Source organism: Phodopus roborovskii, unplaced genomic scaffold (genome assembly GCF_943737965.1).
Source record: "Phodopus roborovskii unplaced genomic scaffold, PHOROB, whole genome shotgun sequence".
Taxonomy (NCBI): Eukaryota; Metazoa; Chordata; class Mammalia; order Rodentia; family Cricetidae; genus Phodopus; species Phodopus roborovskii.
The window spans coordinates 41,674,377-41,702,308 of NW_026125281.1; the positions used below are offsets into that span (position 1 = coordinate 41,674,377).

At 44.5% G+C, this 27,932-nt stretch overlaps 2 protein-coding genes across 2 annotated transcripts; both read right to left on the bottom strand.

Annotated features, from left to right (window-relative positions):
• Positions 1–1,272: 1,272 nt before the first annotated feature.
• Positions 1,273–13,153, bottom strand: Mmp27 (matrix metallopeptidase 27). The gene is made up of 10 exons (XM_051199228.1): positions 13,037–13,153; positions 11,934–12,172; positions 10,215–10,363; positions 10,004–10,135; positions 6,375–6,536; positions 6,080–6,203; positions 5,265–5,395; positions 3,670–3,829; positions 2,853–2,956; positions 1,273–1,528 (listed from the first exon to the last, which is right to left on the bottom strand). Exons 1-10 carry the CDS (start codon positions 13,136–13,138, stop codon positions 1,293–1,295), a joined length of 1,539 nt encoding a protein of 512 aa, XP_051055185.1. The 5' UTR covers positions 13,139–13,153; the 3' UTR covers positions 1,273–1,292.
• Positions 13,154–15,514: 2,361 nt separating this feature from the next.
• Positions 15,515–26,934, bottom strand: Mmp8 (matrix metallopeptidase 8). The gene is made up of 10 exons (XM_051199238.1): positions 26,710–26,934; positions 24,540–24,781; positions 23,781–23,929; positions 23,576–23,701; positions 21,417–21,578; positions 18,940–19,057; positions 18,315–18,448; positions 17,605–17,758; positions 16,644–16,747; positions 15,515–16,496 (listed from the first exon to the last, which is right to left on the bottom strand). The coding sequence occupies exons 1-10, from the start codon at positions 26,890–26,892 to the stop codon at positions 16,387–16,389; spliced, it is 1,482 nt and encodes a 493-aa protein (XP_051055195.1). The 5' UTR covers positions 26,893–26,934; the 3' UTR covers positions 15,515–16,386.
• Between the last annotated feature and the right edge of the window lie 998 nt (positions 26,935–27,932).

The window sequence follows — 27,932 nt, forward strand, 5'->3', positions numbered from 1 at the left end:
CCTCGGTCAGGTTCTTGGACATACCCATATTAGCCATTTCAAAGTCTTTGACTTGTGCTTAGACTATATTGCATTCCAGGGGCCTAATGCAGTAGGTTTTCTGGGTTGTGACACAGACACATTGTCTTGGGTGTTTGTGATTGTGTTTTTGCACTAGTGTCTACGCATCTGGATTTAGGGTGACTGTGATTCTGGGTGTTGATACCTGATCTTGTCTTTGCTGGTTGGGTCCTTGTGGGTTTCTGTTGTCCTCTCTAGGTCTTAGGAAAGTGTGGTGGCTGTGGGATGTCTGGTAGGGAGTGCTTCTGAGTTACTGCTAGGTGTGGTCATTGGGGGTCCTGGGTAGAATGCATTTCTAGGTATGGGGGCTGACAAGAAGGAAAGGGGATGGGCTGAAAGAGGGGGACTGAGAAGACCCTCAGGAAGTAGGAAAGTAGGATCTGAATCTCTAAGGCATAGTAATTAAAGCTTAGAATGCTACTTTGGCTCTCACAGATCCAGGCTCAATATATCAGCCTATCAGAATCAACTTCAACTGGTAATCTTCCAACTTTGGGGTAAGAAAATTCATTAGGAGGACAGAAAGGTAAAGCCCAATTTTCAGAGTTCACAAACTCAGCAAATGCTTGGTGGAAAATGAACTTTTGGTCTGCAGGCTCATGTGGTGCACATATGAGATTAATGTGCACAAAACCTGTCTCACATTATGCAAGAAATTGCTACATACACTGGGCAATGTATTGAAGGACTAGGGAGCCCTTTCTTTCCTACTTTACCTAGTTCCTTAATTGTTAAGGACTTGCTTCAAGTGGGTTCATCTTACCCAGGTGGTCACCCTACTTCTGGGAGGTAAAATGCCTTATTCTATGGGTGAGAATGAGGGATGTGGTTTACTGGGCCTTTGACATGGCCTGTCAGGGCCAAACAAAATGGAATGCTAAAGACTGGATTAAGAATCACGTGTAGTGTGTGGTTTTAAGACACTTTACTTTTTCAAGCCTACAAAGCATGAAGTAGGCTTAAATAAGTCAGAGATTTTGTTCATATTTAAAATCCCGCTTTTAGAAGAAGCAGATGTTCTGACTGGTTACCGAGTCTTTACCCAGCTATTTAGTAGGAATAACAACTTGCTGTTAAAGAAGTGGCTCAATTTTCTTAAGTTCTCTTTCATTTTATTTTATGTGTACCCTCTGACAGAGCAGCCATGCTCTTAACCACAGAGTCACCTCTCTTGCTCTTGAGTCTTTGTGAAGTAGAATTCAGATGAAAAGATTTCTTTGTGGCATTTATTGCTAAATGTACATTTTTGTCAGCATATAGACAATACTGAAAACGAACAAGCTTACACTTTTATGATGTAATATCACTGCTCCAATTGAATGTGCTGTTTCTTTGATGTCCACATTAAATGATGAGCTTAATGGTTCTTTACACCGGAACCAAGTATTGGCTCTCATCACTCGGGTGACATTCTTTGCCTTAATGTCATACTCAAATTGCCTTGATCCACGGAAGAAATAGAAGAAGCCTAGAATCGGAGAGGCATGTTTACTTACCTTGCAAACTGCTCCTCTGTGTTTTAATTTTATCAATGTAGAGATCAATAGCATTATAAAGAAAAAAGTCACTATGGAATTATAAAGATGTATTGTTCTTTTACTCCACTCCATACAAATTATGGAGAAGGAAGCCTAGCACAAATTTCAAAGGGTTTCTGAGTGTGGTAGCCAGACCCCAGCTGTCAAGTTAGATTTCAACAAGGAATCTCCCTGAGGGGAAAAGAAGTGTCCTCTGGATTTCTTCTTGGACCCTACTCTCATTTCTATAGACCAGCAACCCTTTCAAACTATTTCAGACCTTGAGGTTCTGGTTAGATATCATGGATTTAACCAACTGTGGCATCGCATGTTTTAAAAAAATATTATTATTATCATTATAAGTGTGTGTGTGAGAGGACATGTGCATGCCATAGTATATGTGTGAAGGTTAGAGGACATCTGTGTGGATTTTATTTTCTCCTTAACATGAGATCCAGTGATTAAATTTGGGTCACAAAACATCTAGACTATCAGTTATTTCAGGTGTAAGCCATTGTCTTTGAGAATCCAGAATGTGGGCTTTGTGCATCACATTGAGTAAGGTTCTGAACTAAAAATGTAGCTCAGTGGCAGAACATTTGCCTGGTACAAGCGGGGCTCTCAGTTCAGTCTCCAGTGCATTGAAGAACTGTAAGATCAACTAAACAAAACCAACCAACCAACCAGCCACCAACCACCAACCAATCAACAACCAACCAACAACCAACCAACAACCAACCAAACACCAAACAACCAACCACCAACCAACCAACCAACCAACCAACCAACCAACCAACCAACCAAAGCAATTGCCAAATAGTCTTTTAAAAAATCTGGGCCTCATTCTGTTGCCTCAGACACTTGAAACAGTTTTCTTATACATGCATTCTAAGCTATGTATCTTAAATTCTCTCTCTCTCTCTCTCTCTCTCTCTCTCTCTCTCTCTCTCTGTATACATCTACATGTATGTTTGTTCATCTTATGAGTTTAATCACCTTTCACACATTGGGAGCTCTTTTGTGGGGGCTCTTTATCTTAGGTCAACAGGAACTAAAATTGACTTTGGTTCTCTTAGATGTGAAGAGATTTGGTTCTCTTAGATGTAAACTCTCAGAGTTCAGTTCAGCATTCCTGTCTCAGTCTGATAGTGTCTACAGGGGTAATGTTTATCAACTGGTGTTGAGAATGATAAAATTATACTAAAATAAAATGTTTGTTGCTTTCTTCTTTTGTGGTCTCCCGAGCATCCACACAGTAGAGGCATAAACACTCACCTTTGTGCTGGAAGGCAGCATCCACACGGAGACCAATTCCTGGGAAGCGCTTCACTATCCTCTGTGGGAAGCCTCTGTCCATGGCTTGTGCCATCTCATCATACCTGAATAAAAGGATTTCAAAGGGTTCTGCTTGATGTCTGCTTGGTGAATTTAATCTTTCTACTGCCCGGTTTAGAGTCAAGCAGGGTTATGGGAACTGAGAATCGTCTAATAGGACCAATGGTAAAAACACGGCAAAGATTGTGTTTGATTGAGTCATTCATGTGTGTGCACACACATGACTGCAAACGTACATGCATGTATGCTACTGTACCCAACTTTTGACGTAAGTTCTGGGAATTGAACTTAGGTTCTCACATCTGTTGACTGAGCCATCTCCTCAGCCTCCACTTGCCATCTCTTAAAAACAATATCCACAATGCTAGGGCCTAAGGACTGTAAGCCAGCACCATCACCAACAAAGTAGTCTAGGAAAAGGGCCACACCATCTGTCAGAGTAGCTCACCCTGAGGACTTGTGACATAAAGCAAGCAGAGGTTCCCTTTGTCCCTCTTCTAGATTCTGATTGGCTATGCTTCTGCCATGGAGAATCTGGTTGGCTTTGATAGAGTTATTATTTTTTCTTATTTTTATTTAAATTGGAGGGAGATAATCATCCAAGTATCTTAGTTTGATAAATGTCATACTCCAAAGATTGCCCTCTACACGATCCACTGGGAGACTACAGATTCATTTTGTTTTTGTGTGTGTGGGGTGATTCTGTGGTAGGTGACATCCTCCCTAGTCATGCAAAAGGGTTAATTGTCAGAGTTACCTCCAGCACCAGATGCCCACAAAAAAGAAGGTTTTCCTTGTGCTGTGGTCACAGACGGCCGCATCAATTTTCTTCACGCGTCTCGGAAACCCAAGTGTGTGGATAGATTTGGGGTAATCAGACAAGACAGCATATCCCCTGATCACCCAGAAATGCTCATCTAGAGAGAGAAAGGGATGTCTTTATATGGCTTCTGCTTCATGACTTACAGGGAGAAAGAGGTGACTTGGGAAGTGTGAAAACAACTGGGTACTCATTTCCTCAGCTCCATTTTCCTATTCTTTTTCTTGTTCTACTTTTTTTATTTGCTAAATATGACAGTTCTATGAAAGTGACATAGAGTGTCTTCTTTACTTGTGAGAAAAAGAATAGATTTCCATAGTTTAAAAAAAATATTTATTTATGGTGGGATCGACATGTAAAATAATAAAAAAAAAAAAAAAAAAAAAAAAAAAAAACGCTTTGACTCCAAAATTTAAGTTGAAGAACAAGTTACTGGGGAAAAGTATTTCTATTTTTGTTTCCACAGAAAATGAAAAGATGTGGATTCCTTCCAGACTAATGTGGTTTGATCACACCAGACCGCCTGAAACAGAGTACAAGCTGATCCTACATTCCAAACAGCTGGACAAAACAGCCCTACAGACTACAGCTAGGATATCTGAATCTTCTTCGAATTCCCCAAGACAGCGCCCCTTACCAGCAGGAAGTAGTTTGGAAAGAACGACGCCCAAATTCCCAAATATTGTGTATAAATGTTTGTTTTCATTTAATTGGACTTTGTTATATAAAATTAAATAAAAAATACTCTATATGCATAAAAAATATAAATAAATGAAATTAAATTAAAAAAAAATATTTATTTTTACACATGGGATGTATGTCTGCATGTCTATCTCTACACAGTGTGTGTGTGGTACCCATTGTCTTAATTATGGCTTCTATTGCTGTGAAGAGACACCATGACCAAGGCAACTCTTATGAGGAAAACAGTTTCAGAGGTTTAGTCCATTATCTCCTCGGTGAGTCATGCAGGCAGACATGGTGCTGGAGAAGGGGCTGAGAGCTCTAGATCTTGATCCACAGGCAACCAGACATGAACTGGCTGCCACACTGAGAGTAGCGTGAGCAAAAGAGACCTCAAAGCCCACCCCCACAGTGACACACTTCCTCCAAAGGAGTCATACCTACTCAAAGAAAGCCACACCTCCTAATAGTGCCACTCTCTTTGGGAGCCATTTTCTTTCAAACCTGTACACCCATGGAGCCCAAAAGATGTCCTTGAATCCCCTAGGAGTGTTGTAAGCTGCCACGTGGATTCTGGGAATCGAACCCAGCACCTATGAAAGATCAGGCAGCACTCTTCACTGTGGGCCAGCTCTTGACTTTCATAGTTTTTATCACATGTATTTCTTTTAGTGAATTTGGGGTGATGGAAATCATCACTGCCTAGAGAGAAACCTAGCTCATTGTTACTTAAGACAGGAATGTAAATTGGGGGAGAGGCTTTACCATTCAACTCATGGTGAAGATTGTATTTGACTGAAATATTGCTTGTCCTGTTTAAGAAAGACAGGAAGGGCAGGCAAGTTTACCTTTGAAAACAAGGATCTGATCTCTGGGGCTTTCATAGGCAGCTTGAAGGTCAGCTGGCAGAGATGGCCAGAAGGAAGCAATTAACTCAAATTCAACATCAGCAACATCAAAGTAGGTCCTCCATAAGTGCCTGGGTTAAACACAAAACACTTCATGGATGTTGTTTGGGTGTCTGTGTCCATCAACATGTTGCAGACTTTGGTTTGTCTTTTTTGTGGGATGTGTACCTATGTCTGGAATGCATGCATGTGTGCATGTATCTTATATTTGTGGGGCATGTGAATGCATGTGTGTGTGCCTGTGTGCGGAGGCTTCAGGTTGCATCTGGGTGCCTTCTTTGACTGTCCTCCACTTTGTTTATTGGGGAAGAATCTCTCGCTGTGGTGTGCCAATATACACAGGTGGGAGGAAGACATGAATGTTAGTAGATGAAGATTTTCAAGGTATAATTAACTACTCCCAACATGACCAGCTTTAAGTAGAGGGGAACTGATGTGAAAAGTTCCTCAAAGTTAAACAATAGGCTCCTAAATCAGCTAGACATTGACTTTGAGATACCTTTCAGACTAGTGTTCATCAAAGAGTCATTGAACATAGATTTTATATTATAATCTCTAGCAAGTTAAATTTGCTTAAAAATTTTCAAACTAACTTACCAAATGAGTATGAGATGTATGCATATAGGAAAACATTTAAATAGTATGCCATTCTAAAATGTAAAACGTATGTATTCTCACAGTGACCAGGACTTTCAGGTTACCCCAGTTCCTTAAAAAAAAAGTCTTTATATGAAGGTGGAATGTCAAGGGTTTACCTGCCTTTAAAGAACATAACTTCTCCACGGAAGGTAGTAATAGCATCCATAACCAGGCCAGGGTCTGTACAGGCATGGGGCTCAGGGCTTGTCTTTGGCGTGGTGGGTGTCTTGGGTGGACTTCCTTTGGGGAGAAAAGAAAGTTCAGGAGGAACAGGAACTGTGTCCATACCAGCATCTTACCTAAGCATGGGCTTACTTCATGATAATATTTCAGGAAGCAAGCATGTCAATTTCCTTTCTGAAGAGCTTTCTGTTTAGTTACCATACATCCAATTGCACAACTCTGGCTCACCGTAGATGGACTGGATCCCATCAATATCATCCTGAGAAAGTGGGTATTTGCTTGGATCCATGGAGACATAATTGGGGAACATCAAAGCTGTTTGATCACTGGAGTGAGAGAGCCCCAGAGAGTGACCAAATTCATGAGCAGCCACGAGAAACAAGTTGAACCCTTGATAAAAACAGAATACATGTCCATGTGAGTTCATGGAGAAATTTAACTCAGTAGACAGATGGCTTGAGACCACTTACTCAGAAATGGGTAGTATTACTTAGCTGGCAGGATAGTATACACTTTTATTTCCAGGATCCAGGAGGCAGAAGCAGGGAGATATCTTTGAGTTCAAGGCCAGCATTATCTATATGTATTCCAGGCTAGCCAAGTTTACATGGTGAGACGCTGTCTTGGAAACAAAACAAGTGGATAACATTATTTTAAGAAAAGGAGCAGCCAGTTTTGACTTTATCTGACCATCCTTATGTTCTTCTGTGGTCCTCATCAACTAGCCCAGAAAGCTCTAGTCTCCCCCCTTAGCCTTTAGCAATATAGCCTTTTCCCTTTTTCCAAACAGACACAGCTACACAACCCTCTGGCCTTTCTTCCCTGTCTCACGTTCATTTCTCATCTCTACTGAGTTATTTTCTTTTTTCCTGTTCTTGTTTTTGGAGATGGAGTCTTATGTTCACCTGGCTGGCCTTGAACTCACTGTGTAGCTGAGGATGGTCTTCAGCTCCTAATCCTCCAGCCTCTACATCCCATGTGGTAGGATTATAGACATGCACTGCCACACTCCCTTTATTCAGTCCAGGGTTGAGCTCAGAGTCCTGTGCACGCTAGGCAAAACTCTTGCATCCGAGCTTCATCGAGGGTTGAGCTCAGAGTCCTGTGCACGCTAGGCAAAACTCTTGCATCCGAGCTTCATCGAGGGTTGAGCTCAGAGTCCTGTGCACGCTAGGCAAAACTCTTGCATCCGAGCTTCATCGAGGGTTGAGCTCAGAGTCCTGTGCACGCTAGGCAAAACTCTTGCATCCGAGCTTCATCGAGGGTTGAGCTCAGAGTCCTGTGCACGCTAGGCAAAACTCTTGCATCTGAGCTTCATCGAGGGTTGAGCTCAGAGTCCTGTGCACGCTAGGCAAAACTCTTGCATCCGAGCTTCATCCCCAGCCCCGCGCACTCATTTCTTCTTCTCAGTCAGTGTATGTTCACCCCTACTCTCTTCTCCTCCAACGGAATGAAATGCAACTGGCAGATGGCAACTCCTCTTGGGCTTCTGGCCCATGAGGAGTCTACTTGAGGGTTTATATATGTCCTCTTCCTTAGAAAAAACAGCTTTTCTAAACTGGGACCACAACTCTGCCTTTTTGATAGTTCATCTCACACATCCTCTTCGGCAGAGGACTGGAAGTAATGGGCAACACAGCAATTAATACTAACCATTGGTTAAGGACAGACAGATAACACTAAGCATTGGTTAAGGATAGTCAGATAACACTAACCATTGGTTAAGGATAGTCAGATAACACTAACCATTGGTTAAGGATAGTCAGATAACACTAACCATTGGTTAAGGATAGTCAGATAACACTAACCATTGGTTAAGGATAGTCAGATAACACTAACCATTGGTTAAGGATAGTCAGATAACACTAACCATTGGTTAAGGATAGTCAGATAACACTAACCATTGGTTAAGGATAGTCAGATAACACTAACCATTGGTTAAGGATAGTCAGATAACACTAACCATTGGTTAAGGATAGTCAGATAACACTAACCATTGGTTAAGGATAGTCAGATAACACTAACCATTGGTTAAGGATAGTCAGATAACACTAACCATTGGTTAAGGATAGTAAGATAACACTAACCATTGGTTAAGGATAGTCAGATAACACTAACCATTGGTTAAGGATAGTCAGATAACACTAACCATTGGTTAAGGATAGTCAGATAACACTAACCATTGGTTAAGGATAGTCAGATAACACTAACCATTGGTTAAGGATAGTCAGATAACACTAACCATTGGTTAAGGATAGTCAGATAACACTAACCATTGGTTAAGGATAGTCAGATAACACTAATCATTGGTTAAGGGTAGTCAGATAACACTAACCATTGGTTAAGGATAGTCAGATAACCCTAACCATTGGTTAAGGATAGTCAGATAACACTAATCATTGGTTAAAGATGGTCAGATGGTGAAATCTGCTACTCTTGGAAGTGAGGCCTGCTGGAGGAAGGTTGCCAACTCTCAGTTTGGCAAGTGCTTAGGCCATTTCTTATAACTGGTTGAGCACATGTACTTTGGCTTTGGACCAAGATGAAATCCAAAGAAACAGGGGTTGTTCCTCTGTGTAGAAAATACACAACAAACAGTGTTGAGTGCAATGTTCCTCCTCCGTCCCCTTCTCTGTGCTGCTAACTCATGAGGTCATACCTCACCCCACATTCCTCCTGCTGCCTGGAGCTCAGCAAGTGCTGACTTCTTGGTCTGTATCAGCAGCACTGGAAGGCAACAGCTTTGTGTGCCCGGTGGAGAAAGAGGTCAGTCTTTGTAGAAAGTAAGACACAAGCAGAGTATTTGGGCTGGGAGTCAGGGATGATCTTCAGCCTTGAGTGATGCTCATCAGGAAGGTCACGACACTTACATCCCTGGGACCTTGGACCAGATCCCAGACCCCAAATTATTGAGTCACTGATAGTGATAAAGGGATGGTGAGAGCCAGAAGTTCTGCAGAGCCTGCTCCTTTGCTTAATAGACATAGTATCACCATGTTTGGGTGGTTTGGGAAGTTTGGGTGGTTTTTTTTTTTTTTTTGTTTTTTTGTTTTTAAATGACAGTACACTGAGGCTGGAGAGATTGGTCAGCAGAAGACCTGGGTTCAATTCCCCACAATCCCCTGTTCCAGGGGATCTGATGTCCTCTGAAGGAATCATGCACACATGTGGTAGGTACATGAGCATACGTGTAAGCAAAATACTAATACATAAAACAGTGCATGTCCAGTGCTAGTCAGGCCCTTCAAAGAAATAAAATAACTTACTTGCCTTAAAGGAATAGGTCAAATATAAGAAGTAGGGTCTAATCCTTTTGCAGGTGGAGGTGGTCAGTAGAGAAGGGCTATGCTTTCAAATTGACCATTTATGGGCCCTATACCCACAGCGTTTTCTTTAACCCCAGGCTTAAAAGCACCAACCATCTTAAGTTTTGTTGCAGCCTTCAAGCTACAGGTGACTGCAGCCAGTGTGCAGCCTGGTGGTGAGCCTGGGCTTAGAGCTTCACGCATCACAAAGGCGCATGAATAACTACAAGGGTGGAACATTTGAACACAACTTGCACAGCTTTATGTACACAGTGGAGCAGCAGGCACCGTGGGCTTCAGGGTTATGCTAATGAGCACACGGCTAAATGGCAAACGCTGGTCTGGTCTTACGTCAGGGCTACGAACCCTGTCAGAGCTCTGGTGGGACAAGACTACCCAAGTACAGCTGTTGTTAATGGCTGTTAATCACTCTAGTGACATGATATGAGAATATAGAAAATTACGGGAGACAAAGAGATTGGGACTCAGGAGGCAGCTAACTGCACAGAGACTCTAGATTAGTGCAGGTTTCATGGTGAAACTTGGACTCACCTTCCCCATCCTTGGCTGTCCAGTTTTCATCTTCATCAAAGTGAGTGTCGCCACCTAGGCCCAGACCAGGAGGAAAGGCGTGGCCAAGGACTCCCAAGGGACCATCGAAATAACGAGGACACCAGCCATGGACTGAGGTAGTTGATGGGGAGAAAAGTCAGCTTCCTGAGCTCTTAGCGATTGCCACACCCCCTCCCATTGCACACCTCACCTCCAGTCCTAAAGGCTATCATGATGTCTGCAACCCCCTTGGAAATCTTGGTAAACATCAGTGGAGTGACTTTGCTCCAAACTTCTAGAGCTTTCTGAATGGCCTCATCCACATCAGCTCGTGTCATATCTGGAGTGTAGTTCATTATTCTGACAAAATAGGCAAATCACAGCAATTGCAGATGTGTGTGTGTGTGTGTGTGTGTGTGTGTGTGTCTATCAAGTGATCTATTATCTTAGATCTATTATCTATATATTAAGTGGCCGATCTATAATCTACATATCTGTGTCACTTGTACTTTACTAGTCACAGGCTGTAGTACTGTACCATTGTACTGTCGTCTAACATTTACTGTCACTTTATTTGAATGAAGTAGTTTTACATCACCTGACACCGTTTCCTTCCCTTGCTGTAATAAAGCCCTTTGACCGAATGCAGCTCACAGGAGCAGGGAGGATTTGTTGGCTTATACTTCCAGGTCACAATCCACTCAGCAGGAACCCGAAGCTCCATGGAAGGCAGCTGCTTGTTAGCTCACTCCCAGGCTCATGCTTGGCTAGCTCTCTTGTTCTTTTATTTGTTTGTTTGTTGTTTATGGTGTGTGTGTGTGTATGTGTGTGTGTGTGTGCCTGAGTGTTTTTATGTGTACTATATGTGTGCAAGGGCCTGCAGAATTCAGGAGAGGGCATCAGATCCCTTTGAACTGGAGAGCTGTCATGTGGATGCTGGGAATTGAACCTAGGTCCTCAGCTAGAGCATAAAAGCTCCTAACTTCGTCATCATTTCCCTAGCCTCTAGCTTTTTTTCTCTTTTTCATTCAATCTCTTGTAGCCTCTTATCCTTAGACAGCTGAGGGAAAAAGCTGTTTTATACTGGGACTCACCCAAGATTTGAGATTTGACAATTTTAAAATAAGCACACACATCACACAGATACACACATACTAGACACATCACAAACATGCTTGCACACACACAGATACATACACACATCACAAACATACACTCAAAGATACACTACATACACACACCACACACATATCACAAGTGTACACACACAGATATACCACATACATACACCCATACACACAACACACATCACAAACACATGCACACAGATACACACATATCACACACATTGCAAACATACATGCACACACACACAGATACATACACACATCACAAACACACACTCAGAGATACACCACATACACACACACACATCACAAATGTATACACACACAAACAGATACACCACACACACACACACACCATATGCATAGATGATGCACCACATACAGACATCACAAACACGCTCAAATACACCACACACACCACAGATGCACACACACACACACACACACACACACACACATGCAGCCTTCCTATCTTTCTGCATACCTCTTCCTGCCTCCACACTGTAGCAGAGGGCGGAACTTCCCATGCTGCACTCACATTGGGGAGGAGAAACCTAGAGAGTAGCATCTTTCTGCCTAAGCCAGTGTCCTCTGCACGGCGCTGTAGGCAGTAGCCTTTGGATTTGGTTCCTCTGTGGGGTAGGCGGCAGTTAGACCCACAGTGTAGGTCTAAAGTGGGGATAGCATTCATGAAATCCATGAAGTGGAGTGCACTTGTGAGGTGTGGTTAGATAAGCCATAATTATGGTTGCTTCTTGGTGACTAACTGTTTGGGTTAGTAATGTAAGTTGGTAGAGACATACCTGTATGTGAGGTTGTGTTTTCTCCACCCAGGGAGGGTGTAGCCATATTGCCGCACATCGGGCACCCCACACCTGGGCACCTTCATGATCTCGAGGGTGTCTGAGTTCAGCTTTCCTGTCACTGCCAATCCAAAAAATGCCTGCATTTCCCGAAGCTGGCTGTCCGAGAGATTCCCGTTCCTGGTTTGGACAAGGTGACTGCCTTCTACTTCAAGAGAGTAGAACTGGTTGAGATAGGCCTGACCAGAAAAAAAAAAAGACAAAAGAGAACGAAGGCTACAAATATTAATATTCACATATTCTCCTCAAATGAACCAGAGGCCTGAGAGCTAGCTCCTTTGGCCGCAGGGAAGATAAACAGGAAATAAGCAGCAAGGGGAAGAGGGCAGGATGCACAGGGACAGGGGGAGCCACTTTTTCTTCCAGTGCCAGGAATCACTGATTTACGAGTGACAAGTTAGTCAAACCACACATGCCCACATGCCCGCGCCCTCTGCTAAGCTCTCTGCTTGTGGGGTGCCACGCAGCTTGTATGTTTTTGCTGTTCCTTTTATCTTGCAAATCTCAGGAGACATCAGGGTGATTATCTACTTTCACACTTACATGATTTAACCAAAATATGATAAATTAAGAAGCTTTCAGAAGGAATTGCTAAGGCCGCAAACTTTTCACATGTGCATTTACATATATGCATACATATGAACATATGCACATATACACATCTATACATATACATGTATTTATGTATTTGTCTGTATATACACATACACAGACACATAAAGTGTATGTGCCTAAAGGGTTCTAGATTATAGATTTGTGTGGAATGTATTTATGCAGAGGTTTGTCTTCCTAAACTCTTTCTTCTCTCATGTTAACTCCTTGGTGACCAGTTTAAGGTGCATAAATTCAGTCTCCTCTCCTCTGTCCCTTTCCCGCCTCATACCCAGTTCACATCTTTAGGCAACGGCAGGGCCCTCACTCTTCTGAGAACCTCTGGGATGATGCCAGAATTTGCTGTCTTGGGAGGTCGGAGAGAAGCTAGGGAGAAGCTAGACAAGGGACATTTTATTGCTAGTTGCTGACAGCACGTGTTGAGATCCTACCTGGGCCAGCTGATGGCTTCCCTCATCTTTGTCCTTTTGCTCTGGAGGAAATGCAGAAGACAGTGTCATAAGGTTAAGCAGCAGGGGCAGAAGACACTTCATCCCTACCTCTTCAGTTACAGCGTGTTCTGCTTTCATGAGATTTAGCAAGTTCTCAGTGAAACGTGGCACTAAGTGTTCATTTAATTACTCACAGCAAAGGACACTTGCCACGAAGCGTCCCGTGACTCCCCCCGCCCTAGAGAGCCTGGAATTTTGCAACCAGAGCCTGTGATTGTTTATCTAGCATATTATTGCTCACTTTTGAATTGAGTGTATTGCATAGCAAGGGCCCAGTTAGCTTTCTCTTTTCAAAATTGGTAGTTTTCAACATGAATTTCGAAACATTTTTCTGCTGGGAAGTGATAGCATATCTTGGCATTTGATGTGTAAAGACAATTGACTCAGGAATTAGGTTAAGCAAAATATAGCATGGTGCTACAGTCCCGGCTTCTATATGAGTTCTGGGGATCCTAGCTTATCTCTTCCATGTGTCCAGCAAATGCTTCACCCACTGGGCATCTGCCTGGCTCTGTGTTGTTAATTGTAAGGAGTGCTGTCTAGTGACTCACCCATTTGTTTATTTGTATGTATTATGGTTGGTATTTGGATGTTTTCTCTAATATGTCTTTTTCATGGTGGTGATGTTAAACATTCCTTATTTTGACTTTTTTTTTTTTTTTTTTTTTTTTAACCAGGATTGTCTCTCATTTCTCAGACTTTCTCGTTTGGTCTTCATTTTCCACATTACAAACTTTCTTCAAATGTTTGGTGGCTCTGTGATGTACAATGTTTGGACTATAGGGACAGACCGTCTTCTGGAGGCTGTTATATTCGAGGATGCACTGGGAAGTCAGAAAGGTCCCTTGCTGTGTCTTAGGACTTCCATGTATTAACCAGAGTGGGATTTAGTTGAACACAGCAGAAAAATTCACAACAGTAGATGTTTTAATAATACTAAAATTTATGTTTTCCTCATGGAAGAATGGCCTAGATTTGATAGTCCATGGCTTCTAGGATGACTCCATGTCACCAGGGTCTGAGAGTCACTACACCTGCATTGCAGGCAGCACAACACATCGAAGGAAGTTCTTAATTTCCTTTGAGAAATCACACGCAATATTTAGCTTACACATTAGATTCACGCCACACCTATCTGTAGGGGAGGCTGTAAAGTCTTAATGTGTGCGGTGCTAACCCTGACCCTGGATAGGGAGGGAAGTACATCTGCTTTCCCCAGACTGCTAAGTTTCTCCACAACAGACTCCTCCAATTTCCTGCCACCTCTGTCTCCTAGCAGCAAACCCACAGCAGGCATCTTTGATGTCCCCCCACCCCATGGCTTCCTCTCCACACACCTCTGCTTTGCACAACTCACCTTCTTGGGCAAACTGTGAGTCTTTCTGCCTCTGGGATGACATGGAGTTGCCAGTCAGTTTGAAATACAGCCTAGAAGTGTAGGAATTAAACACTCCCAGAAACAATTCTCTCCCAGTCAGGGCTGGGAAATGGTGACATATTCCCCTGGCTCCTGTATGAGAGATTCTGTGGGGTTCTCAGTAGGTCCTGGGGGAACCAAGAGCCAGATGCTCACAGAAGGAATCTTCATGACACACGCTGTTCTCTGTCTGCTTCCCCTCTCCTCCCATCTCGCCCACAGGCCGTCCTTCCTTTACTTCTGGAATCACACCACTCTCCCAAAATGATTGCTCCAAAGTCTTCATTTAGGGGTTGCTTTTGAACAAATTCAAAATAAATGTCGAGGAATGTCATAGTGTAAATCTAAGCTTAGCTCCTTGTGTCTCTTGTGCTCACATAAATGTGACAGCTAGAAAATGCCCATGACTCATCCCGAAATGTAAAAATGATATTTGGGTCAACAATCTGTCAAGACCAGTCCACGGATGTTCAGGCAAAAATGTTCTTCTTGCTTTTATACCTTTAAAAACTGTCATGTCAGGAAGTTTTAGAAATAGGGGACCAGACACACTGACGGTGGTTGACAGAGGAAGAGAAGAGACAGTTTATGAACGCCTGACATTGACGATGATTGACAGAGCAAGAGAGAGCTTGTGGGCTTTCTGCTCTTTCTGGTTTGGCTTCTTAAAGGAGGGAACAGAGAGAATGGGGAGGAAGTGAGCCTGTCCTTCTGTTACTGCTCTGGGAAGCCACCGCAGAGTCCTCAGCAGGGTGTGACTGGACCTTCTCTGTTGGCTTCTTTTCTTAACTGACGATGTCAATGCAGCTGAACTTGATGGTGGCATTTTCATTTTTGTTATTTTTGTGTTTTGTTTTTAATCCTGCTGCCAGAAATTGAACCTAGGACCTCATGCATGCTAGTAAAATGCTCTATCACTCAGCAGCATGCTCCAGTGGTCTTAGGTGCTGATGCACGCTGTTGGCTTTCCAGAGCTTCGGTAACAAAGGAACACATATTCGGTAGAGTAGAAAAACAAATGTATTTATTTTTTCACAAATCAGTAAGTGTCTCAGTACCAGGATCTGCTTGGCCCCGTCCTACCTGGCACAGGCTGGGGAAGAACAGGCAATCAGCCTTACAGATGCATCACTCCTGTGTCTGGTTCTCTTTGCTTGGTCTCATCCAATGTATAGTTCTGCCTCTGGTGGTCCTCTCCCAATGCTGTCAGAACCAAACATGCTAGGCAAATGCTTTACCTCTGAGTTATATGTGCATCCCTCTCCCCTTTCTATAAGGACACACATGTGGGCTCAGGGCTCACCCTTAATAAAGCCATCTTCTCCCGTACACACCATTAATTCTGTTCGAAAAGACTCCAGGTACAGATACACATCTGGGGTTAAGATTTCAGTGTGGTTTTGTTTTAATGTTCTTGGCATGAAGAAGAGCATGGCTGAATTCGAAAAGTGTGTTCTCGCAAGGGAGGAGACAACAGCACTTTTTTATTTTTCTTTTTGTAAAGACAGGGGCAGTAATCTCTGTGTTGTTTATAATCCTATGTGTAATCAAAATCCAGTGCTAGATTTTGTTCAAAGAGATTCAGGAATACTGGGAATCAGATAAGCAAGGTTTAGGAGGCCGAGGGCAGAAGGGCAGATAATGAAACAGCCTGTGTTAAGCTGAAGAGTGATTTGCTGTCTCTGTGTTTACTAGCTGGGCATGGGATGTGCAGAAGCAATCAGTCTAGAACAGGAGATTACAGACACCGTTTCTTCCAGGATGGCTACAGAGTTAGCCACAGTTGAGGAAAGGGTAAGTAGGACACACGGGATGTACATGCAGGCTGAGTTTTCCTTGTGCATTCATAGATCCAAGGACATTCAACGTTACTTCAACTCAATGGACAGTTAAGCCATACATTGCTTCTTGAGATTCTAGTGACTGTGTGAGTGACAAGATTAAATGCAAAATACTGTGATCCACTGAAGAAGAGGAAGAAGGCTGTAAGAAAGAGACAAATGCCAAGTTAGCTTAGGGATCCTAGGCATCTGAACGACAGTCCCGCCAAGTAGACCAAACAATAAACATACAGGCACAACTGTGCTCTTTTACACACTTGAACAGTTTTGTTAACTTTTTTCTACTTACAATCCTGCAGGAAAACTGCATCAATTCTACAGTTTATCCCCGGGAAAGCACTTGATATGCTTCTGGGATAACCTGGGTCCATGGATCCTCTTCTATTGTCATAGCTAACGAGAACAAAGCATCATACGACTTAGGAGCAATACACACGACAGCTTTCTTTTAATTTGTGTACATTACAAAGTGAAGTACTCACTTATAAATTTTCACATTAAATCTTCACTGTGCCCAGTTTGCTGAGATTAAGAAAGCTTAACTTCTCTACCTAATATTTTGTTTGTAAAACACGTGGGAGTCACTGAATCTGAAACAGCATTCTGATCACTAATTAGGGGTTATTTCCTCAAACTAGAGCCTATATTTTCCAAACATTTTACTTACTCAGTAAATTAAGCATAATAATCGTGTGTATGTATGTGCATGTGTATATAGTGTACACATTGTTTTATTAATATTTTTCTTAGCATGCAAAGTAATGGGTCTGATTATGGCCCTTTCACACTTATTCACCATTGTTCATTCATATTCACGCCTCCATTGTTCTCCCTTTTAGCCCCTCCCACCGGTCCCCTTCTTTCCTACAGAGAATCCCTCTTCTGCTTTCTTGTTTTAATAACTTCCTGTTGTGCACCAATGATGTGAACACATTCATTTGAGAACATCAGAACTCAACTCATAGTAAGAATCAGCCTTACTTCTTTCTCCATGCCCCACCCTCAAGCTTTACAAGGATTCTACTTCTCATGACGCAGAATCCTCAACACATTTGTGTAGGCACCTTAACGTGATAAAAACGAAAACTTCAAAGCCTGTGGCAACATCATCTTGTGTGAAGGTCACGTCCTCCCTAAGTCTATCAGAGAACATGTAGCGCAAGCTGTCTCTGGATGTCCATGCTGACGGTTTGTACGCAGGGCAGAGAAACACAGATTTCAACTTTAATGGAAGAACTCATTCCTCTCACCTCCAGAATTGGTTGTTTACGAAGAAGTACGTCTTCCCACTATAGGAAACAGCTGCATCAATGGCTTGGACGCTGCTTGGAAATCCATAGTTGGAAATATCTCTGGGGTAACCTTGCTGAATGTCATAGCCCCTTAGAGCCCAGTACTGTCTGCCTGCCAACAATGTAGGAAACGTCTTTAACAAAGTTCTTCTTTTTCTAGAATATGATACGTAGTAATGAAAACGGAGCAGTCTGTGAACAATGGCAGTGTCAAAGCGTAGCTCCTGCCTGTGATGGCGACCCTTATAAACAGCCCCTGCTCCTGAGTGTGGGGGCAGTCTCAACGTTTCCTCTCTCAACAGCAAACATTTCACCCTGCCATTCAAGGCCCCCAAACCAGATGTCTTCCTGGTGTGACTTACGTACAGAAACTAAACCACAGCTTTGAGTCGTCTTAGAAATTAATCTAGGATGAAGGCAGAGAGACATGAAGATGGTCTTGTGAGTTGTATTTGTGGAGGACAGTGCTAAAACCCAATAAGGGACCAGCCTGTGCAAATCCCTTCGGTTGTTCATGACCATGATGGGGCTTAAGCCTGAACTCCTGACAAGGGTCTGGCTAGCAGCATGTTCTTCCTGGATTGTCCTTCCTGAAGTGCTGTGGGGCAAAGAAGTTGTACCCCACTCCCCAGGAAGAACAGAAAACGGAGGATATAGTAGGAGGTTACCTTTGAATAGGAAAACTAGGTCTCTGTCAAAATCCTCATAGGCAGCCTGAAGGCCACTGGGTAGGAATGGCCAGAACAGAGAGATGAAATTGAGTTCGACTTCTCGAAGCTGAGGGTGCCGCCTCCAGAAGTATCTAAAGAAACATAAGGACCAGTGTGGGAGTGGGGAGGGAGAGAGTGACACTTTCTGTGATGCTTGGCTACAGCTGACCCTTGCCTGGTTTCCACAGTATATACATGTATAGCACATGCACGATTTATGGTACTGATGCTCATCTGGTGGTCCCTTGACAGATTTTGGAGGTCCCTAGCATGCTCTTATATGACCCCATTTGGCAATGTGCCCTCTTCCCACCCTGACAGACCTAAGTTGGATAGGGCCTCTCAGTGTTTAATAGGTTAATACTGAAAGAGCCTAACCACATCAGAAATGCTTCTGGATGTTGGATGTTTTAGTTCCCCCAGCCTTTGGATGTTTCATGATATCTAGAGAACACTAAGAATTTCAAGGAGATGTCTATGTGATGGGTCAAAAGGCAAGTTGACTGATGTTTCACTGGAATCCACTTTTAAGGTCTGAGAGAGAGATAGACATGTGCAAAGAAGGGACAGCTCAATTTTATACTTGTCTTTGAAGAAGTAAATCTCCCCTCGGAGTGTGGTAATAGCATCAAATCTCAGGCGGGGGTCACAGGCTGTGGGTGTGCTGGGCCCTGTAGGTTGGATAGGGCTGTTTGAAGGTCCTGGGGGAATGAAGACATTTAATTAGTGTTGGCCCGTGCTGCTTTCGGTGTGGTTCAGATGCTTAGGAAGATAGGGTGTCTCTTCATGAGGAAAAAGTCACCAGCTGATTCCACAAGACACAGAAGACTCTGTACATGTGACCCCTTACAGGCCAGGTCTGTTATCAAGAGTAAGATGGCTCCTACGTAAGCTGGAAAGTCATTGGAGTTCTGTGCTTCCTCGATTCTGATCCACCCTTCTCCCTCCTGTTTCCTCTTTCTGCCTCTTGTCATTGAGAATCCACCTTCTTGTTCCTTCGAAATCCAAACACAAGGATAGATCTCATATCGGTCTTTTACCCTACTGCATAAATCTAACTCAGGTTTTTGTTTTTTTAATAAAAATGTATATCTTGGCTGGGCATGGTAGCTATAGTGGTTTGTAAGAAAATGGCTCTCAAGATGTAGACTTGTTGGAGGAAGTGTGTCACTGTAGAGGTAAGCTCTGGTATGTCACTGTAGAGGTAAGCTCTGAGGTCTCATATATGCTCAAGCCATGCCCAATGAGACAGACCACTTCCTGTTGCCCACAAGTCAAGATGTAGAACACTTGGCTACATGTAGAACATCTCCAGCACCTTACTGACCTACATGCCACCATGTTCCTCCATGATATTAATGGACTAAACCTCTGAACTATAAGCCAGACACCACAATTAAATATTTTTCCTTGGTGAGAGTCACCTTGGTCATGGTGTCTCATCACAGTTATAGAAACCCTAAGATAGTATCACAGGTTTTATAATCCTAGCACTGTGGATACTGAGGCAGGAGGATTGTAGGTTTGAGACTAGTCTGGACACAGAGTGAGACAATGTCTCAAAATATTAAATAAACACACAGTGACTTATATCTTTCTGAATTTCCCCATTGTGAAATTAAGAGTTGTTCTTTCCACTAAGAAATACTAGAGCAGCAAGAGAATTGAAAGAATTGGCTGGCAAAGCAAGTGATTGCTGGCATGCGTTGGGGTTTGGGGATTCGAGTAAAGTTCCTTGTTCTTAGAAATTCTGCAGGGATGAGAACATTCTCTGACGTGATCCCACCGCAAGAGGAGAGAGGTCTCCCTCCCATCCCACAGCCTCCCATACTTTCAGGGAGCAGGGGCAAAGGGGGATAGATCCCTTCCTAGGTCCTCCACCTTCCTCCACCACAGATCATCCTCACTAAACATCCTCGAAAGGCCTCATACATGCCCACTTAGGGATCTATGTGAGGATTTCTCCAACAGATGATTCTGGGAGGAGATTTGTTGTGTGAAAAGGGGTAATACCATTTTTTTTAAAAAAAAAATATAAAATTGGAAAGCATAAAAATGGAGGAAGAAAATGTCCCTTCCATTTAGAAGCAATTATGGGGAAGCACTTCTATACATTTCTCCAAGTCTTCCCTCTCTCCCTTCCCTCCCTCCCTCCCTCGCTCTCCTCCCCCTTCCTTCCTCCCCTCCCTCCCACATTCCCCTCCTTCCCTCCCTCCCTCTCTCTCCTCCCCCTTCCTTCCTCCCCTCCCTCCCACATTCCCCTCCTTCCCTCCCTCCCTCTCTCCCTTTCCTTTCCTTCCTCCCCTCCTTTCTCTCACTTCCCTTCCTCCCTTCTTCCTCTTCCCCATTTTTTTTTTCTTGAGACCAAGTCTTACCATGTGGTCCTGATCCTCCTGCCTCATGAGCCTGAGTGCTATTACAGATAAGGGCCAACAGTCCTGTCCTCCAGCCTTCCCGTGAAGACAGTAATAGACATCTAATAACTAAAAGCCGTGCTGCAGAGAAATCCCATCAGAGGCTCAGTGTGGTGATATCTTGCTGCTTGTACAAATAAAGCCTCCTTTGCCACCGCTACATGGCTGGTGACTTTCAGAGATCAATCTGTTTCCCTTGTGCATAGTGTCCAGAGATCCCAAAGGAGACATGCTTTATGCTGGGCCTGCTGGGATGGGTCCCCAAGTCCAGCTGTGCCTTGCCATGCTCTCACATGACTTACCATAGAGTGTCTGAATGCCATGCTCTCACATGACTTACCATAGAGTGTCTGAATGCCATGCTCTCACATGACTTACCATAGAGTGTCTGATGCTCTCACATGACTTACCATAGAGTGTCTGATGCTCTCACATGACTTACCATAGAGTGTCTGAATGGCATGTTCTCACATGACTTACCGTAGAGTGTCTGATGCTCTCACATGACTTACCATAGAGTGTCTGATGCTCTCACATGACTTACCATAGAGTGTCTGATGCTCTCACATGACTTACCATAGAGTGTCTGAATGGCATGCTCTCACATGACTTACCATAGAGTGTCTGATGCTCTCACATGACTTACCGTAGAGTGTCTGAATGCCGTTGATATCATCTTGAGGCAGGGAGTAGGTGCTGGGCTCATTGTAAGCATAGTTGGGATACATCAAGGCGCCAGGATCAGAAGAGTGAGAGAGTCCCAAGGAATGGCCAAATTCGTGAGCAGCCACCAGAAACAGGTTGTAATCTGAAGTGCAAGGAAATATGGTGAATTCTCTAACTGGCTCCACAGATGGCAGAGTATGACCTTGAGGCTGAAACTACCCAGGAAGGACACTTTCATAAGTTCATCTTTTTCTTTTTCTCTTCAGGTACCTAAAGAAAGGCAATTAGGAGACATCAAAGTAGATGCCATAGCTTCTTATCAAATTTCAGAGCTGATGAAATCTGCCTTTCTTCCAACTGCCACGTTTTATGGGTGTGGAAAGCTAGTGAAATGGCGGCAGAGCTGTGGCTCTCAGCATGGTGAAATCTGTTTCTCGTGTACTCAGCATCCTCTGACCCTCAGGCTCATTAGTAGAGTCTCCAAGGAGAAGACAGGAAGGAGCTTGCCTCTTGGCCACAGGATTGGAATACACTGCCCTCACCTCTTTTCCTCACTCAGGCAGCCCAGCCCTCGTGTAAGGAGGCTCTTGAAAGGGATGCACTGTAACACAGACACACACTGCTGAGAAGGGAGACACAGTAGCTGCTAAGAGAGGAGGTGGCTGCTCTTTGAACAGGCTAACTTATCAAATGAACTCTGTAGTCCAACACTTCCAAAATGTCAAGAGCAGGCCTTTTCAAACATTAAACTCAGACTATTGGAGAGGGAGGGGGAGCAGAAAGAGGAAGGAGGGATGGAGGGATGGAGGGAGGGATGGAGGGAGGGAGGGATGGAGGGAGGGAGGGATGGAGGGAGGGATGGAGGGAGGAAGGGATGGAGGGATGGAGGGATGGAGGGAGGGAGGGATGGAGGGAGGGAGGGAGGGATGGAGGGAGGGAGGGATGGATGGAGGGAGGGAGGGAGGGATGGATGGAGGGAGGGATGGAGGGAGGGAGGGAAGGATGGATGGAGGGAGGGAGGGAGGGATGGAGGGAGGGAGGGATGGAGGGAGGGAGGGAGGGAGGGATGGAGGGAGGGAGGGAGGGATGGAGGGATGGAGGGAGGGAGGGAGGGAGGGATGGAGGGAGGGAGGGATGGAGGGAGGGAGGGATGGAGGATGAATGGAGGGAGGGATGGAGGGAGGGAGGGATGGAGGGAGGGAGGGATGGAGGATGAATGGAGGGAGGGATGGAGGGAGGGATGGAGGGAGGGATGGAGGGAGGGATGGATGGAGGGAGGGAGGGAGGGATGAATGGAGGGATGGATGGAGGGAGGGAGGGATGGAGGGAGGGATGGATGGAGGGAGGGAGGGATGGAAGGAGGGAGGGAGAGAGAGAGAGGGAGAGAGAGGGAGAGGATGAGTGTGGCCTCTCTCGGTGCAGCCTTGTGTGCACACCCAGGGCCTGCACAGGGTCTGGCTGTGGTTCCCAATGCTAGGTTCCCTTCCCTGCCTGCTGACTTGTGAAGGCTTCTTTCAGAGGTCATGTGTTAGAAAGTGAAGCAGTGATCCTGATGGGAACGGCTCTGGAATGATGCTGCTGTGAGAAGGGCTAGTGGCTTCAGCTTCACTGATTTGGTCTCCGCTGACCTTCTACCATGTAAAGATGCATTAGCAAGAACCTCAACCCCGGGCTTTCCAGTGCCTTAAAACCCGGAGACAGGGTCTGCCACTCATCATTTAGTTAGCGTCATTTATCCTGAGACAGTGACACACATGGACTTCGGCTCTGTGTGGGAAATGAGGTCAACAATTAGCTTCTGATTGTTTTTTGTCTTGTTTTGTTTTGTTTTGTTTTTGAGATAGGGTTTTTCTGTGTAGCCCTGGCTGTCCGAGAACTTGCTCAGTAGACCAGGCTGGCCTTAAACTCAGAGCTCCACCTGCCTCTTCCCCGACAAGATTAAAGACATGCACCACCACAGCCTGGCTTGATAGTTTTTCTTGGCTCTAAGTTGATTTATCTTTAAGTAACAAAAATGTAAATGGATGATTTGTGTGTTTGAAATATTATAGTAATGCAAATGGATGTTTATTTGTGAACACATATCTTGCTTTTAATGTGGAAAGGGGGAATTTAGAAGCTACATGTGAACCCACTTACTTCTGGAATCTTGAGTCCACGTTTCTTCTGAATCAAAATGGGCATCTCCTCCAATACCCTGACCCGGCTGAAAGGCATGGGCAAGGATCCCATTGGGTCCATCAAAGGGAGAATTGTCACCATGCTCTGAAATGAGATGGCTTACGGTTAAGCCTCTGCCTGTAGTCTCAGGTTAGCTAGGGAAAGCAAAATCCTTTGAGGCTACCTCTTGGGACAAAAGCAATGTTGATGTCTGCTTCTCCTTTTGAGATCTCGGTGAAGGTCAGGGGTGATGCCGCACTCCACACTTGCAAGGCTTTCCTTATGGCTGTTTTCACTGCGGCCTCTGACAACTGTGGGGTATGGTTTCTAATCCTTGAAAGTAAGAGCGAGAACGCCCTGTTATGGGCAATACCTTTGAATTACACAGTCACTCACTCCATTCTGGAGTGAGCTGCGTTTTCAATATGCTCCCACTTGGACAGAACACCAGCGTCCCCATTTATAAGATGAATACGATACTTTAAGATCCCTCTCATAGGTGGCTAAGGGAATTAAATACACAGGGAGCACTTAGTTGGTTGCTTGACAAGTAGTACTCCACAGATCCTACTATTATTTCTGTCCCCAAACATACAAGGAGGGCCCCAGATTCTCTCCGGCACTCAATAAGCCTCTTTGGACTTGGACTGCTACAGAGAGGCAGTCTCCTGCTGCCACAGGCATTTTAGATTGCCGGAGAGAGGCGATGCGGCGAGCTTTGCGGGTGAAAGACCCAGGGCCTTCTGCTTTCTCATCATCATGCTCCCTCCCCAGTTCACACTCCACTCACCCACTCCCCACACTCATTCATACTCTGCAAGGGAAGGGTGTTTGCCCATTCATCCCCAGTGGATCCCAAGGTCTGCAAGCAATGTCCCGGCTTTCACAGGCTCTGATACATCACTAGCCGGGTCGATGCATCAGAGGACTCTAGGAGTGTTACCTGTAGGTCAGGTCAGTGTGTGCCCACTTGGGGCTGCCTGGGGTTAGCATGAAGTCACCAGAGTCAGGCACTCCACATCGAGGCTTCCTCATCATCTCCAGAGTAGCTGTATCTGCCTTCCCCGTCTCAGCCAGGCCAAAGAAGCGCTGCATTTCCTTCAGCTTCTCTGCAACCATTGTGCTGTTCCTCCTTGCGGACCGAAATTGACTGCTTGGTAAGTGGTAGAATTTTTGTAGGTATTTCTGATCAAAATAAGCACAAGAGTCTTTGCTGTGAAATTGCCTTGGGTGTTGTGGACGTTTTGCAATTCTTTCTAAGTCACCACATAGTGCAAACAGGTCCTGACGACACAGGGGCAATAACAGAAATTGTAGGCTGGGCCAGTGTGCTGGCTCAGTGGGCAAAAGTGCACACTGCCAAGCCCGACACGCCAAGATCAACCCTCAACACCCACACGGCAAAAGGGGCGCTGACTCTTACAAGTTTGCTCTGACTGCCATGCATGTGCTGTGCATGCAATGCCTTCCACATATAAATAAATACATTTAAATAAAATAAAAAGATCCTAGATGGACTTTGAAAAAACAGTGCCCGTTGAGCATCCCTCCATTCATTGATCTAACTACCTTTTATTGTTTTGTTTGTTTGTTTGAGACAGGGTTTCTCTGTGTAGCCTGGGCTGTCCTGGAACTCACTTTGTAGACCAGGCTGGCCTCGAACTCACAGAGATCCATCTGCCTCTGCCTCCTGAGTGCTGGGATTAAAGGTGTGTGCCACCACTACCCAGTGAGAATCTAACTACTTCTTAGCACAAAAATTAAAGTCTTACAACAGGAGAGGAATGAATCCAAACCTCACACAAACACCTTGCTTTATTATTATGTGAACAATTAGCAGCAGCTTTTTGTTTTTACATCTGTTGGGGTGTTAGTCTCAAGAGCAAGGATTCTTCTTTTTTAAAATCCCTTTTAGCTAATGGCGAGAGTTCAGTCATCCTCACAGAGAAATGAGGATACCAAGAAGCAAGTGACATTTCAGGTCCTAGTTCACTACGCCATCTCTCAAATGAGGAGTGGTAGTCTCAAAAGGTATGTGTGATAACAGTAGCAGTCTATTCACCAAGACAATGTCCTGGAAGGGGCCAACTCTCATTCAGAAGTACTGTTTGTGAGGGCTGTAACACGTCAATCAACAGCAAGGGTTCTTCGCCTTAACATATGTAGCCTATGTGTATATTCTGCGTGCCGTTTGTGTGTGTGTTTGTGTGTGTGTGTGTGTGTGTGTGTGTGTGTGTGTGTGTGTGTGTGTGTGTGAGACCACCTGGTACTTTGGAGATGACAGAAGAGCTCACATTTTGAAATCTGACAGGCTTAAGCAAATCCTAGTACGTTCTTTTGTCTCTGACATGGAGAAAAACAAGATGTGCTTAGAGGGTCAGCTTCTACAGAATAAACTTCACCCACCCTGAGTATAACCTTAGGGATTACTGTGCCACTCACAAAAATTACCAAGAAAAGAAAGAGCAAGAAGGACGCTTTGCAGAAATTTCAGTATAAGAAAATTATGCACAAGAAATTTGTGATCACCTTCCTTTGCATAAAAACAAAAAGCAAGCAAAGAAAACCAACATGCCTCACTATACAGTATACTGACTTTAATTCCTTATAACCCACCCCAATCTCTAGTCTATCTTCTACCCATCATAGTGCTTCTGGCTGCAAAGAAACATCCACACAGGAAACAGTAGGCAGGTCATCATCATTGGATGGCCCCTCACGGTTGTTTTTTGTGTGGGAACACTAGCAAGCATTCTATCAGCCTAGCACTGACCGATAGAGCACAGAACAACTTGGCTACAGGGTTCCTGGAAGAGGAAAACATTAGGTAAAAACTTCAGTTAGTGTTATAAATAAACACACTCTCTCTGACAGGGGCGCAGGCACAGCAGACAGCAGTGGTCCTCAGCCTTGAAAGCCTCCACTGTTTTCACAACTAGATTCTCCTGGGCCTCACCTCATCAGCTTGGAGTCCTCCAAGTCCCAGCAGGTGCTGCTGAGCCTCACACAAGGCATCCAGAAAATCTCTTTCTGGCTGTTTAGATCAAGAAGGGGAAGCCACCCTCTGAATTCTGCAGCCATCTGCAAACACCCACCAATGAGAGTTCGTTTACCTCAACAGTTTTTATGTTTTCCTCTTCCAGATCTTCAGGAGGCACCGGAAAGGCCTTGGCAAGCTGTGTGTGGAGTAAGAACAGAAACGGAAACATCTTCAGACAAAGCATGACCTTTCCTTCCAAGACAACCTCTCCTGCTTTCCTCTGCCTGTCTGGCAAGAGCCCTGAAGCTCCCAGCATCCCTTGCCAATCAGTGCTCTTGTCTGGTCTCTTATAAAGCTGCACCTTGAGCAACGGCTGCCTCAGCAGAGTGAAGCAATGCAGTTAACCAGACTCAGATAGTTCTGCAATGTTCGAATGTGTTTCGGAACCTAAGAGTGGGGTGGTCCTTCAACAGGGGAAACGAATATGGGTTGCTACTGAAAGCTGCCAAGAACAGGAGGTGGCGGCCGAAGGTGATGTGTGTGTGTGTGTGTGTGTGTGTGTGTGTGTGTGTGTGTGTGTGTGTGTGTTGGGGAGGGGGCTTTCTATGGCTAGTTGGCCAGCCAGCCTAGTGTCACAAAACAAACAAAACCCATATGACAGCATTTAAGGAATGGTGCTCAAGGTTGTCCTCTGGCCTGCACATACATGTGAATGTACACACAAACATGGACATTTAAATGCACACATGAGTATACATAAACAGTGGCATCTGTAGGGCATGGCTTTGCCACAATGTACTAATACATTCACTATCCATAAGGAGGTTCTTTTTTTTTTTTTTCCAGAGAAGGGACAAAGATTGGGATATTTATGACACAAACTAACATTTGTTAATGTTGACAATGTTTCACACATGTTCATGTTCATTCCACCTACATTCCCGTCTCCTCTCACACATCTGGAGGAGAAGCAGAGGTCACAAGTTCCATTGTGGAGGACTCAGCCCCAAGGGTACAGAGAGAGAGAGAGAGAGAGAGAGAGAGAGAGAGAGAGAGAGAGAGAGAGAGAGAGAGAGAGAGAGCCCATCCGATGGTTCATCAACCCCCCATTTGGATCCCAGGCTGGACCACCAGTACCCGCGGGCTCACATCGAGTAGAGAAGCAGCCCGGATTCCTGGATGAAAGACAAGGGAGACCATGATACTGATGTCTTGCACCGTCTTCACTGTTCTCTCCGCCCACCTGGCCGCCCACACCGGGGTTCCGGGGTCGAAACCGTGTCTTCATCTTTGCAAGCCAAGAAGTGCTTCACAGATTATGTTATCTTCTCAGTCCCTAAACTGAACTATAAAATG